Source organism: Myotis yumanensis, unplaced genomic scaffold (genome assembly GCF_028538775.1).
Source record: "Myotis yumanensis isolate MYYU_CA2020_CCGP unplaced genomic scaffold, mMyoYum1.0.hap1 SCAF_3, whole genome shotgun sequence".
NCBI lineage: Eukaryota > Metazoa > Chordata > Mammalia > Chiroptera > Vespertilionidae > Myotis > Myotis yumanensis.
The window spans coordinates 99,465,631-99,482,379 of record NW_027223754.1 but is presented as its reverse complement, the minus strand read 5'-3'; the positions used below and the strand labels follow the sequence as shown (position 1 = coordinate 99,482,379).

The 16,749-nt window shown below is 36.7% G+C and overlaps 1 protein-coding gene across 5 annotated transcripts in view; it reads right to left on the bottom strand.

Moving 5' to 3' along the window:
* NBEA (neurobeachin) overlaps positions 1–16,749 on the bottom strand; it is a 975,192-nt gene that overhangs the window by 111,400 nt on the left and 847,043 nt on the right. For all 5 annotated transcript variants that reach the window (XM_070409180.1, XM_070409183.1, XM_070409179.1 and 2 more), the window contains one exon: positions 3,572–3,712. In XM_070409180.1, coding sequence (XP_070265281.1) covers positions 3,572–3,712 — 141 coding nt within the window. The remainder of the gene's footprint in view (positions 1–3,571; positions 3,713–16,749) is intronic.

Below are 16,749 nucleotides of genomic sequence, written 5' to 3'. Positions count from 1 at the left end.
CTCTCTCTCTACCTCTCTCTCTAAAATCAATAAAAACATATTTATTAAAAAATGAAAAATATATTATGGTTTAAACAGACTCTTGGGTAAGTTTTCAAAGCAACCTACAATTTATAAAGGAAATCCCAAATTTTAAACAATTGATTTATAAGTTAACTCTCATTGCAAAATCTATGTAATTTCCTAAAAATTATGATTAAATGTTTGACAAATGAGTTTTGAATAGACTGATTGAATATATTGAATTCAATATATTGAAGGTACATTGATTATTAAGGTCAGAGAATAAAATTTAATAATCTCTATATATACTATATGTTCACGGTAAGATATAAAGTGAAAACATTCTAAGTAAAATTTGTCCTTTTTTACTACTTAATATCAAGACACTCCAAACTCTGTGAAAATAGTTTATTCATCATTTGCCCAATGGTGCTAGCAAGAAAAGGAGTCTTTCAGAGTCATGAATTTAGACAAGTGACTTCTCTGGTAGTTTGTCTATAATATTTTTAATTTAAAGTAATGTGGTATGAAGTTAATTAGGATTTTAAATTATTATCATCATCATACTAATTATACTGACTGAAACTAACAATGACTTTAATTACTTTGGGCCTAAAATGATTGAAAGGTAAAGGTATTGCAGATATTTTAAACTGTATTTTGTTTTTAAGGACAAATTTTTAGTAACATGAATTTTAATGAATTTTCTACTTCATAAACTATTAAGATTGGAGTGAGGAAATCACAATTCCTTGGGCCATTAGGTTAAAGACTTGGTAAGCTTAGATCATGATACTTCTATTTATAACAGCACAACACAGGATGTGTTGGCTAAATGAGTCCCCATAAAAGCAATCCTATAGATCTGTACTGTACACTGCAGTAGCCACCAGCCACATGTAACTACTGAGTACTTGAAATACAGCTATTTAGAACTGAACTATGAATATAAAATAAATTATGGATTTCAAAGACTTCACAAAAGAAGTAAAATATCTCATTAATAATTTTTTATTGGTTAAATATTGAAATTATGACATTTTAACACTTTGGATATATTGAGCTAACAAATATATCTATTAAAATTAATTTAACCTGTTTCTTTTTACTCTTAAATGTGGCTACTAGAAATTTTAAATTACATAGTGGTTTGCATTATGTTTCTCTCTTTAGCACAACTATGGGTAGTACTAAAAGGGCGTGTATAGAATATATGTGTGTATAGCATTTCTGCCATACCCTTGTACGAATTCAAATTTGTATTCCATTAGGTTAAATTATGATTTTTTATTTGAGAAAGTGTTTAGTTTATCAGGAATAAAAGAGTATAAACTGAAATCAAGCTGTTGATAATAAGTACCTTTATGGATTCACAGAAGTCTTATAAATCTGACTTCATACTAGTCATTTCCCACTAACGGCAGTAATGTTTGAGTTTGATTTTATGGCCTGACCACCTGGTGGTCAGAGAATCTAATTTATTAGTCATTTTGTTTTCTTGTTTGCCTATTTGAGAGCTTACATTAAATAAGAATATATTTTATGTCCACTATAAAGGACACCAGCTCTTGAAGATCTTGACTGGCAAATTTTTGTGCTTCTGTGTTTAGTTTTAACATGTGGCTGAAACTGCAGTATAGGAACCATAATTTATCTCTATATATTTGTGTCTGTAATTCAGAAAAGCCTTTACTTCTTCTGTGTGTGTGAAGTATTTTCTTATGTGTGGAGATTATTAATAAATTATTATAACCCATAAACTAAAGGTGTTCTGTTCTGATTGATTTATAGTGGTAAAAGGCATTTACATAAATCTAATATTCCCCAGAAAATAAAGAAATAGAACTTCTGCCCTAGCCAGTTTGGCTCAGTGGATAGAGCATCAGCCTGCGGACTCATGGGTCCCAGGTTCGATTCCGGTTAAGGGCATGTACCTTGGTTGTGGGCACATCCCCAGTAGGGAGTGTGCAGGAGGCAGCTGATCGATGTTTCTCTCTCATCGATGTTTCTAACTCTCTATCTATCCCTCTCTCTTCCTCTCTGTAAAAAAATCAATAAAATATATATTTTAAAAGAAAGAAATAGAACTTCTTATACTTAAGAAGTGCTAGAGTAAAAAACATATTTCTTAAGAAACTGCTAGCTCTGAAATATTCATGTAAAAAAAACTCAAGTTCACATAATTAAGCTGAATTTTTTTAACAATTTAGACAACCAACTTTGATCTATAAAAAGAGTCTTGTGTTGTCCTTTAGTTTATAATTACAGAGTTTATTTTTTTAAATAAGATTTGGGTTTGTTTTCTTATAAACTAGTTAATCTAAATTTCTTAAACTTCTTATGCTGGTTTAGGATTATGAAAAATAAAAAACTTGTGTTCAATTAAATGGATTCATAATTCCAACAAACTTTTTTTAACAGAAATTGTTTGTGGTATATCACTTATCAGTTACTTACAAGTTACTAAAAACATAGTCATATCATGTATTTGTAGTAAGCTCAATTTCTCCTCAATATGTAGAGAATGCTTGAGGAAGACCGCCAAATTAAAGCTGTCATTTAGGCTGAGGGCAAAAAAAAAATCTTTGAAAATAGGAGATGCACTGCCATATATGCACGTTTCATGTATACTACTTTAGCATTTGTTTCTATAGTAAATCAGCTTCATGCAACAAAGTGGTCTGAAGTATATTTTGGTAAGGAGAAAAAACTATTGATTGCATTGATTTAGAGATTTGATTAGAATACTCTCAGTTACTTATGGTAAAAAAAATAAAATAAAAATCAGATCATCTGATTCCAGTAACTGCTCTTACCTAGACTAGACTGAAGAAGGCAATACTAAAGACAAAGAGATTGGTTAAGAGTTTTTGCAATAATCTATATGAAAAATAATGGGAACCTGCACTAAGGAAATGCCAGAGTTAATAGAGAAGATAAATTGCAGAGATATTTAGTTGGTAGAACCTATCTGATGTGATATCTGATTGGATTTAAGGGAATGCTAAAACAGGGGAAAATATCTAAATTGGATAACTGGGTGCCATTTCTTTAGATAAAAAATGCAGCAGGAACCACATCAGATTTGTCAGGGAGATGAGGAACCCATTTTTGGAAATGGTGTTCATGGTCTTGAAGGAGACAATCAATTAATTACATAAAAGAGACTTGAATATATTTAAATCTTAGAAGAAAGAGAAAGTAAAAACAAAACAAAGTCTTCAAAAGATTTAGAAACTGTTTTTAAAAGTTGCCCAAGAAGGAAGAGTGTCAGTTTGTGACAATCAGTGAGAAAGGAAACAGTGGGTATTAAAGATGCACTCCAGAAGTTTGATCCCTTTATAACTGGTTCATAATAATGTATCTTCTTAACCCAATTTTGCAAATGAGACACCTCATTAAAAAAAAAAAAGGCTTTAGGTTTTGCTAGAGTCTGGGATTCCTCATTTCATTGGTCTCTAATCTTTGTTTAAAACAAATAACTAATATATTTGATTTTTATTCAATTTACTTACATGAAAACCTTTGAGGAATTAGAGGCAAATTGTAATGTAATGAAGATACTCACAATTCGAACAAGCCAGGACAAGGTAGATGTTGCTGTTGAATAATGTGTATTATAATGGTAGGGTGGACTTTGATCATCTTCCCATGTCTCGTAACGCTCTGCATAAAACACAGCTCTCTTTGGGTTCAAAGCACCAATTGGCTATAAAAAGATAAAAAGAAACATTTTGTTTAATACAGTCATATTAAACATTCTATATATCTTTGTCCTGAAAGTATGTTAATTTATTTTAATCATAGAGCAAAAATAAATGATTTTATATTATATTTTTACCAACTGTAATTTTTTTAATCCTCCCTCGAGGATATTTTTTCCATTGATTTTTAGAGAGAGTGGAAGGGAGAAGCAGAAAAAAAGAGAGACATTGAGGTGAGAGAGACAATTTGCTATTTCAAATCATGCCCCTGACCAGAGCTGGGGATCAAACCTGCAACCTTTAACTGGTAATCAAACCCAAGACCCGTTGGTCCTTGGGCCAATGCTTTAAACAATGAGCCAAACAGGTCATGGCACCAAATTTAATTTTGATATTAATTATAAATCATTACACTTGCTAAAAATACTCCAAAATATATTTACCTGCCTACTTAAAAGCTACAATGAGTTAGCTTGATCATAGGAAATCCAATGAGAAAGTGATGCAGTTCACCATGTTAGAGAAAACTTTGTCTTAGCCTGTCACCCAGAGTGTGAGAGACAATATTACCCATATAGAAACCTTGTTGGAATGCTAGTCCCATTCTGTTACACAGAAGAAGCATGTATCTTTTTTATTAACTTAAACTGCAAACTTAAGACTGTTGGAAATAATTCAGACAATTCAGATTCCCTGGAAAGCATTTTGGTAAGGCCACTAAGACCTTTTCTGTTGTTTGTGGGGTTTGTTTTTTTTTTTGAATATATATATATATATATATATTATTTCAGAGAGAGGACGGGAGAAGGGAGATAGAAATATCAATGATGAGAGAGAATCACTGATCAGCTGCCTCCTGCACGCCCCCACCAAGGATCCAGCCGCACCCGGGCATATGCCCTTGACTGGAATTGAACCTGGGACCCTTCAGTCCGCAAGCCAACGCTCCATCCACTGAGCCAAACCAGCCAGGGTGACTGAAACCTTTTCTATCAGTACCATGGCACTACTGATTATGATGTTAATCCTTATAGTGGAGCACACAGTAAAATTCTCAGGATACAATATATAATTTTCTTTCAACAAAACATGTTTTTATTAGATCACTGTCTCAAATTTCTTAGCATACCTAATCATTAAGAATTTCTAGCATAGAGTCCTCATGATTTCAAATAGCAAACTGCCTTAGCTTAAGTTTTTGTCTAATTTTAGCTTAATGGGATATGGAGTCCACTCCTATGATATCTAATTGCTACATTATTTTATTTCAGGTTGCATACTCTAAAAATAAATGTTTATAGAGAAAACAATAGATAAATACTAGGTATAATGTATAAATCCTTTATTTCAAAATTTAATATTACTAGTTAATTATGCAGTTCCCCCGAAGGCTTAATTTTAACAAGAGAAGTGGTAGAAAATTAGTGTCTCAATGGAACAAATAATGCTACACAAGAGAGAAATATTCATTTATAAATTGCTTGTAAGCTTTTTCTTTTTGTCTTTGGGAAATAATCCGAACAAAACAATGTTGCCAGCAGTTAGAATCTCTTAGGATTTCCATAATAACTCTTAGCAAGGATTTTTATTCTGAATGTTAAAATTATCTGTAAATTATGTTCATTTTTCTTTAACTTAATTAGGACTTAAAAGATAAAACAATTTAATAATTTACTTTTAAAAACTTTGGTTTAAATGTAGTTTTTAAATGTTCTAAAGATCGAACTTTATTGTGCTAAATCTCACTGGTACCCCTCAAATCTTTTTATTCAGATGTACAAAGGCAATGCAATTTCATTAAATGTTACATAAAATATTAATAATATTTAAAACAAATATAGAATTACTTTTTTCATTAAAAAGTAATTTCTATAGTGGAATAATGTGAGTTCTGTTATAATTTAGTAATAGAAATACTAAACATTTAAATACATTTAAAATGGCCTACATATTTTATTCTTTCTTAGGTGTGCAAATATCTTTTTTTAAACTTAATATTATATTTTTCAAAGCATTTAATATGGTTAATACTTTCTTCTGTCTTGAATATGCTAATAGACTTTTCACAGAAATAACATGTCTGCACAATCCTTTAAGGATTGACCTTATCTGATATTGTTTGTTCCACCAGACCTCACAAGAAATTCTTGGAAAAGGAACATGGTCCTTACTCTAATCTTTTCCAGCCTTCTCCTCAACTACTGGAAAAGGTATAAAGTAAAAATTATGCCTTTTATTTTACTGAAGTTTCATCAAAGTCTCTTATTGGAGTGTTTTACACAATAATACTTTGTTGATAATAGCTGCAGAGTATTACAGTCTGTATATGCCTTCATTAATAACTGCTTAAAATAAATTTCTAATTTTGCATTTTTTATCTAATGCGTTTAAAAATGAACTTAAAAAACAAAATGTAAATGATTTGGTTTGTACTTATTATTTTGCTTCTGATAATCAAGAAACAATAAATCATTCCAAAGAAAAATGCTTCAAAATGTCTGTTTGGGAAATGAGAATTCATCACAAGTAACTTATTTTCTTATATAATCCATATAGACCTATCTATTTGTCTATCTATCTATCTATCTATCTAGCTATCTATCTATCATCTACCTACCTACCGCTTTACCTATGTATACATTTACAAGGTTGTAAGTTTGTTACCCTTTTAAAATTTGAGTAAATAATGCAATGTCAACATTTGTATTTAGAAACTGAATAAGGCAAAAATTCTTGTGAAAACTAAAACTACTCTAAATGAAATATATAAATTTATTTTGCAACCCTTTTTAATTTTTATCATAATTACTAGTTTCCTTTTCTCTCAAACAGGAAGCATCTAGACACAGTCATCTCTACATTTTTTAGGTGTTTCTATATGAAAAGGTTTAATTGAAAGTTTAGATCTTGCTACTAGATTTATTATTATTTTGTCCTTGTGAGTTTATATGCTATAAATTGATACTGTAACAGATAAAAAATAATGCAAGTAACAATGCAAAAATTAAAAATAAAATGTCTATCTCTTTAACACTTTATTATTTTAATTCAATTTCTAAAACTGTTATAAAGTCTACATAGCTTGCTAAAGCACTATTTTCAATATAAAATTAGTAGAACATTATATGTGTAACATTACCATATCTACATAAAACACTATTGAATTTATTGAAGAAATGATATTTAGGATTTTATTACTCAATTCCTTCTTTTTGAATGTAATAGAGATAAATCTGTCTTAGCTTTAAGTGCCACGAAAAAACTCTGAGACAATGCTGTGATTTTATTATATGGAACAAAAATCCTGACAGATGCTCATGGAGATTAACATTATTAAAGGCTCTGAGAGATATTGTAATCTGATTGTTTAATTTTGTTCACTCCTGTGTCTCTCTAACTATCTACCTACCTATCTATCTTAAAACCTTATCCTTCTTTTTTATTTCATAACTGTTAACATGCAAAAGGACTAGTGTTGCTTGGAATGTAGTTTGAAAAATTCTGGTTATAATCCTTAAGCTATATATATATATGTATATATATATATATATTCCTCAGAAATACATACACACACTTTGAATAATTATAAAGGCAATGTTTATTAAAATAAATTTCATTTTCAAATTGGAGTATCAGCTGTTAAAGTGTGTATACATTTTCTTGAGGCACCCTGTATTTATGAGGGTTAACTTTTTATTTGATTTCATTTTATTATTTTCTTTCCATTTCTGTATTTTAATCTTTCAATATGTTTCTATATTATAAAACCTTACACGTTTTATCAAGTCATTTTCATGGGACACATATAAGATACACAAAAATGAGCAGGAAAAATGACTAAGTTAAAATATTTATTGGGTAAATGGTACTATATGAAGTATTGAAAGGACTTAGAGAATATAAAAGTCTAAGTGTAGAGCTAGATGGATTTGAATAAATACATGAAAAACAATTTTAGATTGATTAGAGGCATGGCCAATACCATTAAAATATATTATAATTTTTAAGAATAAAAAAAAGGTTTGCAAGGAGACATCAGAGATCCAATTAAAGCAATATTAATTCTAACACTGAACTCTTGTATATAAAAAAATCTTGAAAATGCTCGTGATCTTCATGGTATTAGGATTCTACTTGGGTATATACATAATGTTGAGAGTTCACTATTGCTTATGCAACTGCTAATGGTACTATAGATTTGCATTTGCTATTGTTTTCACATCCATTTCCAAATTGATTTTCACAAGTCTCTGAGGTGGGTAAGGCATTCATTATGAACCTAATTTCATGATGAGGAAACAAGTACTTGTGTCTCCTCTCTTTCCACAAAACTGCATTGCGTTTTATTGCTAAATGTGAAATTCTATCCTTAATGTCATTTTTTTCTTCTATAACTGTGTACTTAATTCCTTATCAGGTCCTCAGTAATGGAATGAATCTTACAAGACTACTGTCCCAACTCCCTTACATTATAGATGAGTACAATGAAGAATAGAAATGTTGCCAAAACCGGTTTGGCTCAGTGGATAGAGCGTCGGCCTGCGGACTGAAGGGTCCCAGGTTCGATTCCGGTCAAGGGCATGTACCTGGGTTGCGGGCACATCCCCAGTGGTAGATGTGCAGGAGGCAGCTGGTCGATGTTTCTCTCTCATCGATGTTTCTAACTTTCTATCTCTCTCCCTTCCTCTCTGTAAAAAATCAATAAAATATATTTAAAAAAAAAAGAATAGAAATGTCAAATCAAGATCACTTTGCTAATCAGAGGGTATCCCTTTTACAGAACCAGCTGCAGCTTTGTGCTATATATAACTTGAATCTGGATACAGTTGATTGATTTGTCTGACTTCTAAGTGTTACTTTTAGTTATCTCAATACTATTTTATTTATTTTAAATATATATTTTTATTGATTTTAGAGAAAGGAAGGGAGAGGGATAGAGAGATAGAAGCATCCATGAGAGAGAAACATCATCAATAGGCTGCATCCTGCACGCTCCCTACTGGGGATCCAGCCTGCAACTGGAGCATGTGCCCCTGACAGGGAATGGAACCCAGGACCTCCTGGTTTATGGGTTGATGCTCAACCACTGAGCCACACCAGCCAGGCAGTTATCTCAATACTCTTAACACAACCGAGTTTCTAACATATGTAAGTTATCTTATCTTTTATTATAATAACCAAGGCCTTGGGAATCCTTCTAACAGGCTTTAAGTATTCTTGCCTTTTTTGTTTTTTCCATCATGAGCTACATATTGTCATTCTTAAAATTTTTTCAGCTATGATGATATAGAAATCATACTTACAGAGGCCACTGTGCTCTAGTATATTCCCTGCCTCTCTTTCTATCTGACCAAAGAATTTCAACTCTTCTTCTGGAAGCACCTCAAATTTCATCTGGGAAGTCATACATAATTAGGCAAATGTATAACATTTTTTTATATAGTTCATTTGCCCTTCAAGGGAATGTCCAATGTTTTATTCATCTCTGTAATCTCAGCACCTGATACAGTACCTGGCTTTTTAGGTGCATAATAAATGCTGAATAAATGAAGACTTATTGGCCTGATTATATGTATAATATTTTAAATTCCCATATGAAAATTTTAGACAAGATTTTTAGGCAAAATCAAAAGAAAAATAACAAAGTGAAAAATATTTATAGCACATATGTTAAAGGGCTAGTTTTCTTTAAAATGAACTTTTAGAAATCAATAAGAAACTAATGAACAATCTAATTAAGCAGAGGAGCAAATAAGAACAGGCAATTAACAGATGCAAATTTCCAATATATGTAGGAAAAATAGCATCAGCTCATACAATGTAATGGGTATCTATTCTTTTCCTGTTTGGCATACATTATTCCTTCTTCCTTCATGAACCACTCCTTTCCCACACTTGGTCTACCTGGTTCATTCAGGTGGGCTGAATCCATTACCTGATCCTCTTGGTGGGCATGTGAACCAGATCTATCAATAAGCTTATTTTATCATATGGCTACCAAGATTGATACAGAAATGGGCACATGACTCAACTTATTCCAGTGAAGCGTTGCTAAAACTTCCTGGGAAAGAAGCATTCTCTCTTTCTAGTGGGGCTACAAAGGCATCACTGGGATAACATAGGAAAGCCTGTGTGAGAATGAAGCCAGTGAGGAAAAATACCAGCATCCTGTCATCCTGGTGAATTCTTAAATCCAGTTTTCCTGAACTTGACTCACCTTTGGATTTCTCAGTTACAAAGACCAATAAAAACATTATATTTTACCCTGGCCAGTTTGACTCAGATTAGAGCATTAGGCCATGCAAGGGAGGGTCATGGGTTCGATTCCCAGTCAAGGGCATGAACCTGGGTTGCAGGTTCAATTCTCGGCCTTGGTTGGGTGAGTATGGTGGTGAGGCAACCAATCCATATGTCTCTCACATTGATGTTTCTCTCTCTCTCTCTCTCTCTCACCCCCACCTTTCCACTCTCGCTAAATCAATACAAAAATATCCTTGGGGGAGGATTAACAGAAAACACCCCCCCCACACACACACACAAAACATTATATTTTAAATAAATTCAGTTTTAGTTTACTTTCTGTTACTTGTAACAAAAGTCAGAAGTACAATAGCAATTCTTGAAATGTCAAACAACTATTTTTATTCATTAGATTATCAATAATTATTGTTTCATAATAATCAGTGTTTCCAGGGTGTAGCAGAACATATATGTCATACCAGTAATACTGTTGGTAGGAATATAGGTAGTATAAATTTCTTGTGGGGAAAATTGGTAATATTTTTTTCAATGTGCATTTGTTTTTGATCCAGTAAGTCCACTTTGAATTAATGAAAACAATCAGTTACAAGGATATTTCTCACAGCATTTTTAAAATAGCAAAAACAAACAAAGTCTAAAAGTAGTCTAAATATCCAATAAGGGACTAGTTAAATAAATGACATTATAGTCACACTGCTGTATGGCTTCTTCAATCAAAAAGACTGGCTTGAGCCCTGACCAGTTTGGCTCAGTGGATAGAGCATCAGCCTGTGGACTCAAGGGTCCCAGGTTCGATTCCAGTCAAGGGCATGTACCTTGGTTGCGGGCACATCCCCAGTAGGAGGTGTGCAGGAGGCAGCTGATTGATGTTTCTCTCTTATTGATGTTTCTAACTCTCTATCCCTATCCCTTCCTCTCTTTAAAAAATCAATAAAATATATTTTTAAAAAAAGACTGGCTTGAAAAAATTCCAAGATAAATTCATTCAATAAGTATATGTCATAAATTACTCTAGACCCTAGAATAAGATAAATAAGGGTGTGTGTGTGTGTGTGTGTGTGTGTGTGAATAAACAATTCACAACAATTTGGTAAATGAGAAAATACCAAATATAAGTGCTGTACTGACAATTAAAGCAATAATTGAATAGCAGCAACTTGGTGATAGGGAAGGCATCTCTCAAAAAAGAAGCTCTAATCCAGTGGTTCTCAACCTGTGGGTCTCCAACAATATCAGATATTTACATTACAATTCATAACAGTAGCAAAATTACAATTATGAAGTAGCAACAAAAATAATTTTATGGTTGGGGGTCACCACAACATGAGGAACTGTATTAAAGAGTTGCGGCACTAGGAAGGTTGAGAACCACTGCAAGCAGAGATGTGAATGACCAGAAAGAACCAACCCAGAGAACTTCAGGAATGAGAGAATTCAAGCAGAGAAAGAGCTAATACAAAGGTTCTAAAAGGGACTTGACTGACACATTCAAGGAACAGGAACAGAAAGGAAGATAATGTGACTAAAGCATAGTAGATGAGAGAAAGAGTTTAGGACACATGGTGAGAAAATAGATAGAGGCCAATCATATGGCTTTGCAGACCATGGTGATGAAATAGATGTTACGGTAAGTGCAGTAGAAAATGACCAAGTGGTTTTAAGCGAGAGAGACACAAGATCTGAGTTAGTCTTTACAAAGGTAACCTCAATGGTTTTGTAGGATATTACATTATCATTACTAGTACTAGGATTGAAAAGACATTTGCAAAAACAACATCATATAGCATTATCAATGTTTCTCTAAAAATCCTTTGGCATTGAAGTAATATATTTTTACTTAATTAAGCAGTTGTTTAATATATTTACTTAGTATTTTTAGTATATGTCTTTACATATTTATTTATATACTAGAAGCCCGGTGCACAAAAATTTGTGCACTCGGGGGGAAGGGGGGTCCCTCAGCCCGGCCTGTGCCCTCTCGCAGTCTGGGACCGCTTGGGAGATAACAACCTGCTGGCTTAGGCCTGCTCCTGGGTGGCAGAGGGCAGGCCCAATCCCTAGGTGCAGCCCCTGGTCGGGCTCAGAGCAGGGCTGATTGGGGAGTTGGGGCGCCGCCCCCTGTCATGCACAGAGCAGGCCGGATTGTGAGGTTGTGATGCCACCCTCAGTCACGCTCAGGGTAGGGCCGATTGGGGGGTTGGGGCGCCGCCCCCTGTCACACTCAAGGCAGGGTCGATGGGGAGGTTGCCGCACCACCCCCTGTCACGCACAGAGAAGGGCCCATCAGGGGGGTTGGGGCTCCGTACCCTGTCACGCACAGAGCAGGGCCAATCAGGGGGTTGGGCGCTGCCGCCTGTCATGCACAGAGCAGGGCCCATCAGGGGGTTTGGGAGCTCCCCCCTGTCATGCACAGAGCAGGGCCCATCAGGGGGTTGAGGAGCTCCCCCCGTCACTCACAGAGTAGGGCCAATAGGGGAGTTAGGGCACCGCCCCTTGTCACACACAGAGCAGGGCCGATCAGGGGGTTGGGGAGCCACCACTGTCACACTCAGGGCAAGGCCAATGGGGAGGTTATGGCTCTACCCCATCACACACAGAGCAGGGCCCATGGGGGGGGGTTGTTGGGGTGCTGCCCTCTATCACCCACAGAGCAGGGCTGATCAGGGGGTTGGGACACTGCACCCTGTCACACAGAGTTGCAGGGCGATCAGAGGGTTTGGGCGCTGCTCCCTGTCACGCTGATCCGGTGCCAGGAGGCCTCCCGGCTCTGCTGATCCCAGTGCTGGGAGGCATATTACCCTTTTACTATATAGGATAGAGGCCTGGGGGCCAGCTGGTTTGCCCTGAAGGGTGTCCTGGATCAGGGTGGGGGTCCCCACTGGGGTGCCTGGCCAGCCTGGATGAGGGGATGATGGCTGTTTGCAGCTGGTCACACACCCTTCAGGGTGGGGGTCCCCACTGGGGTGCCTGGCCAGTCTGGGTGAGGGGCTGAGGGCTGCTTTCTGGCTGGCGATTGACTGAAGCTCCCAATTGCTCCTTTTTTTATTTTTATTTTTTATTCTGGGCCAGCTTTAGCTCTGGCTCTAGCTCTGAGGCTTCCGCTACTGAAAGCCGGTATCTGGTTTGTTTGGGTTCTATAAATGAAACAATGTATAACTCCAGCTCTGAAATCCCTGCGGCTGAAAGCTGGTTTCTGGGGTTTTGTTTAGCTTCTATATTTGTTACAATGTTTCAAACTGCCAGGTCAGAGGCCAGCAGCGGCAGGCAGGGAACGTTGGACTCCGCCAGTCATTGGAGCAAGCAAGCCTCATGTTCGCTTCAGTGCATGGCTGCCGGCCACCATCTTGGTTGTTAGTTAATTTGCATATACTCACTGATTAGCCAATGAAAAGGGTAGCGGTCGTAAGCTAATTACCATGTTTCTCTTTTATTAGTGTAGATTTAGAGTATACAGGGTGGGGCAAAAGTAGGTTTACAGTCATGAGTATGTAAAACAGAGTTTATTCTTGTATTACTAGTATTTATTGTATTATTTTCCATATGAACAACTATAAACCTCCTTTTGCCCCACCTTGTTTATATAATACTAGAGGCTCGGTGCACAAAAATTTGTGCACTCGGCGGGGAAGAGGGGGTCCCTCAGCCCAGCCTGTGCCCTCTCGCAGTCTGGGACCCCTCGGGAGATAACGACCTGCTGGCTTAGGCCTGCTTCTGGGTGGCAGAAGGCAGGCCCAATCCCTAGGTGCAGCCCCTGGTCGGGCTCAGAGCAGGGCTGATTAGGGAGTTGGGGCGCCGCCCCCTGTCATGCACAGAGCAGGCCGGATTGTGAGGTTGTGATGCCACCCTCAGTCACGCTCAGGGTAGGGCTGATTGGGGGGTTGGGGCACCGCCCCCTGTCACACTCAAGGCAGGGTCAATGGGGAGGTTGCGGCACCACCCCCTGTCAAGCACAGAGCAGGGCCAATCAGGGGGTTGGGGCACTGCTCCCCACGCCCCCCCCGTCACGCACAGAGCAGGGCCCAACAGGGGGTTGGGGAGCTCCCCCCTCTCATGCACAGAGCAGGGCCCATCAGGGGGTTGGGGAGCTCCCCCATCACGCACAGAGTAGGGCCAATAGGGGAGTTAGGGCACCGCCCCCTGTCACACACAGAGCAGGGTGGATCAGGGGGTTGGGGCGCCACCACTGTCACACTCAGGGCAAGGCCGATGGGGAGGTTATGGCTCTACCCCATCACAGACAGAGCAGGGCCCGTGGAGGGGGGGGCGGGGTTGGGGCGCCACCCCCTGTCACACACAGAGCAGGGCCGATCAGGGGGTTGGGACGCCACACACTGTCACACACAGAGCTGCAGGGCGATCAGGGTGTTTGGGCGCTGCACCCTGTCATGCTGATCTGGTGCCAGGAGACCTCTCGGCTCCACTGATCCTGGTGCTGGGAGGCATATTACCCTTTTACTATATAGGATAGAGGCCAGGGGGCCCGCTGGTTTGCCCTGAAGGGTGTCCTGGATCAGGGTGGGGGTCCCCACTGGGGTGCCTGGCCACCCTGGATGAGGGGATGATGGCTGTTTGCAGCTGGTCACACACCCTTCAGGGTGGGGGTCCCCACTGGGGTGCCTGGCCAGTCTGGGTGAGGGGCTGAGGGCTGCTTTCAGGCTGGCGGTTTTGACTGAAGCTCCCAACCACTCCTTTTTTTCTTTTTTTTTTTCTTCTGGGCCAGCTTTAGCTCTGGCTCTAGCTCTGAGGCTTCCGCTGCTGGTTTGTTTGCCGTTCTATAATCGAAACAATGTATAACTTCAGCTCTGAGATCCCAGCCAGCTATATTTGTTACAAAGTTTCAAACTGCATGCTCAGAGACCTGCAAGTCAGGCGGCGAACGTTGAAGTCTGCAGTCACGGGAGCAAGCAAGCCTCATGTTCGCTTCCAGCTGCCTGGCTGCCGGCCGCCATCTTGGCTGACAGTTAATTTGCATAAGGATATGCTGATTAGCCAATGGGAAGGGTAGTGGTCATATGCTAATTACCATTTTTCTCTTTTATTAGTGTAGATATTTTTGCTTAAATATTGAGAGAAAAGTTTTGAAGAATATACATTAAACTATAATAATAGTTGCTTCTGGGAAGTGAGAATAATAGAGATTTTTAGTCTTTTCTAACCTCTTTTTACTGTTTGATAAAGAATTTTGTTTATCTCATGTATAGAATTTTAGATGGCTTTTTCAGTTCTATGACCCAGAGATATCTTTCAAATGTGAACATTTTAAGTTTTATAAATTTTAATCAATTATAGTAACTTTACATTTTAGCTAGCAAACAATAAAAACCATATATTTCCAAATGTAAATTCCTGTTTTATCAATCTTCATTGACATTCAAATCATCATCTATCACAATTTTACTAGTTAAAACAAGTCAAATGACAACATGAGGAAGAAAAGACAAATCATGAAGGTAGATATTCTATAGGATAACTGGCACAGACTCTTCAATAAATCAATATCATGAAAAAAGATGGGGTGTAGGTGGCTGGGAGCTATTCTAATCTAAAAGACACTTAAGAGACATAAAAATCAAATATAATGTTTAGTCCTGGGCTTAGTCTGGCTTGAAAAATTTATAATTTTTATAAATATATAGGGATAATTATGAAAACTTGGTTATGGGGCACAGAGTTTAGATAATATTAAATTATGTTAGGTGTGATTATGGTACTTTGTATATGTAGGAAAATGTTTATTTTTCATATTAAAGTATTTACGCATAAAGTATGATACCTTTAACTGAACTTAAAATACTTTAGCAAAAAATAAAGCTAATCTTCGGACTGAAAGGTCCCAGGTTCGATTCCGGTCAAGGGCATGTACCTGGGTTGTGGGCACATCCCCAGTAGGAGATATGCAGGAGACAGCTGATCGATGTTTCTAACTCTCTATCTCTCTCCCTTCCTCTCTGTAAAAAATCAATAAAATATATTTTAAAATAAAAAATAAAAAAAATAATAATAAAATAAAAGCTAAAATGTTAATAATTTGACATCTAAGTATTGGATAAAATTGGTCATTCTTAGTACTTTTCTTTATGTTTGAAAAATTTTATAATGAAAAGTCAAAATAAATAAAAATGGAGTGTAAAACCAACAAATCTTTCAAATTCATATTGAGTTCTTTATATAGTACCTATGTTTTGTGTTGTTCTTATAGATAAGAATGCTTTTAATTTGATAATTTGTGTTTCTAAAATGTGTGAAAATTTTGTTCTCTTAGATAAATTAAATTTCCTATTTGCAATTTTATACACACTAAGTTTGCTTAATGTGGCCTTTCATAATCAGGTGAACTGCAGCTAATCACTACACAATTTCCACATGCATTCTTAAGGAACAGAACCTGAAGTTATGAAGCCTTAATAAGATGAAGTGTTAAGACTTATATTTTGCTGGCTATAGCTGAGTATATTTTATTTTATAGTTTTCCATATGGCAAATACACACAATTCATTATATTATGAAGAAAGATAAACTTTGAGCTAAAGTTGCATTTTAAAAAGCCAAGTTTATTACACATCCACAGGTATGTTGGTCCCACATAGGACTGAAGTCTGTGGCACTTAGAAAAGGTGGAGGGCATCTCAGGGAAAAAGTAATCACTAGGCTTGAAAAAGCTTTTTAGTATAGTCTACTTACCTATTGTAGAGAAATAATAGATAACAAATGAAGGGAAATGCAACACATATAACCATGCAAGTACTTCAGCATGGAGTTCTGAGGATAAAATAAGAAAATC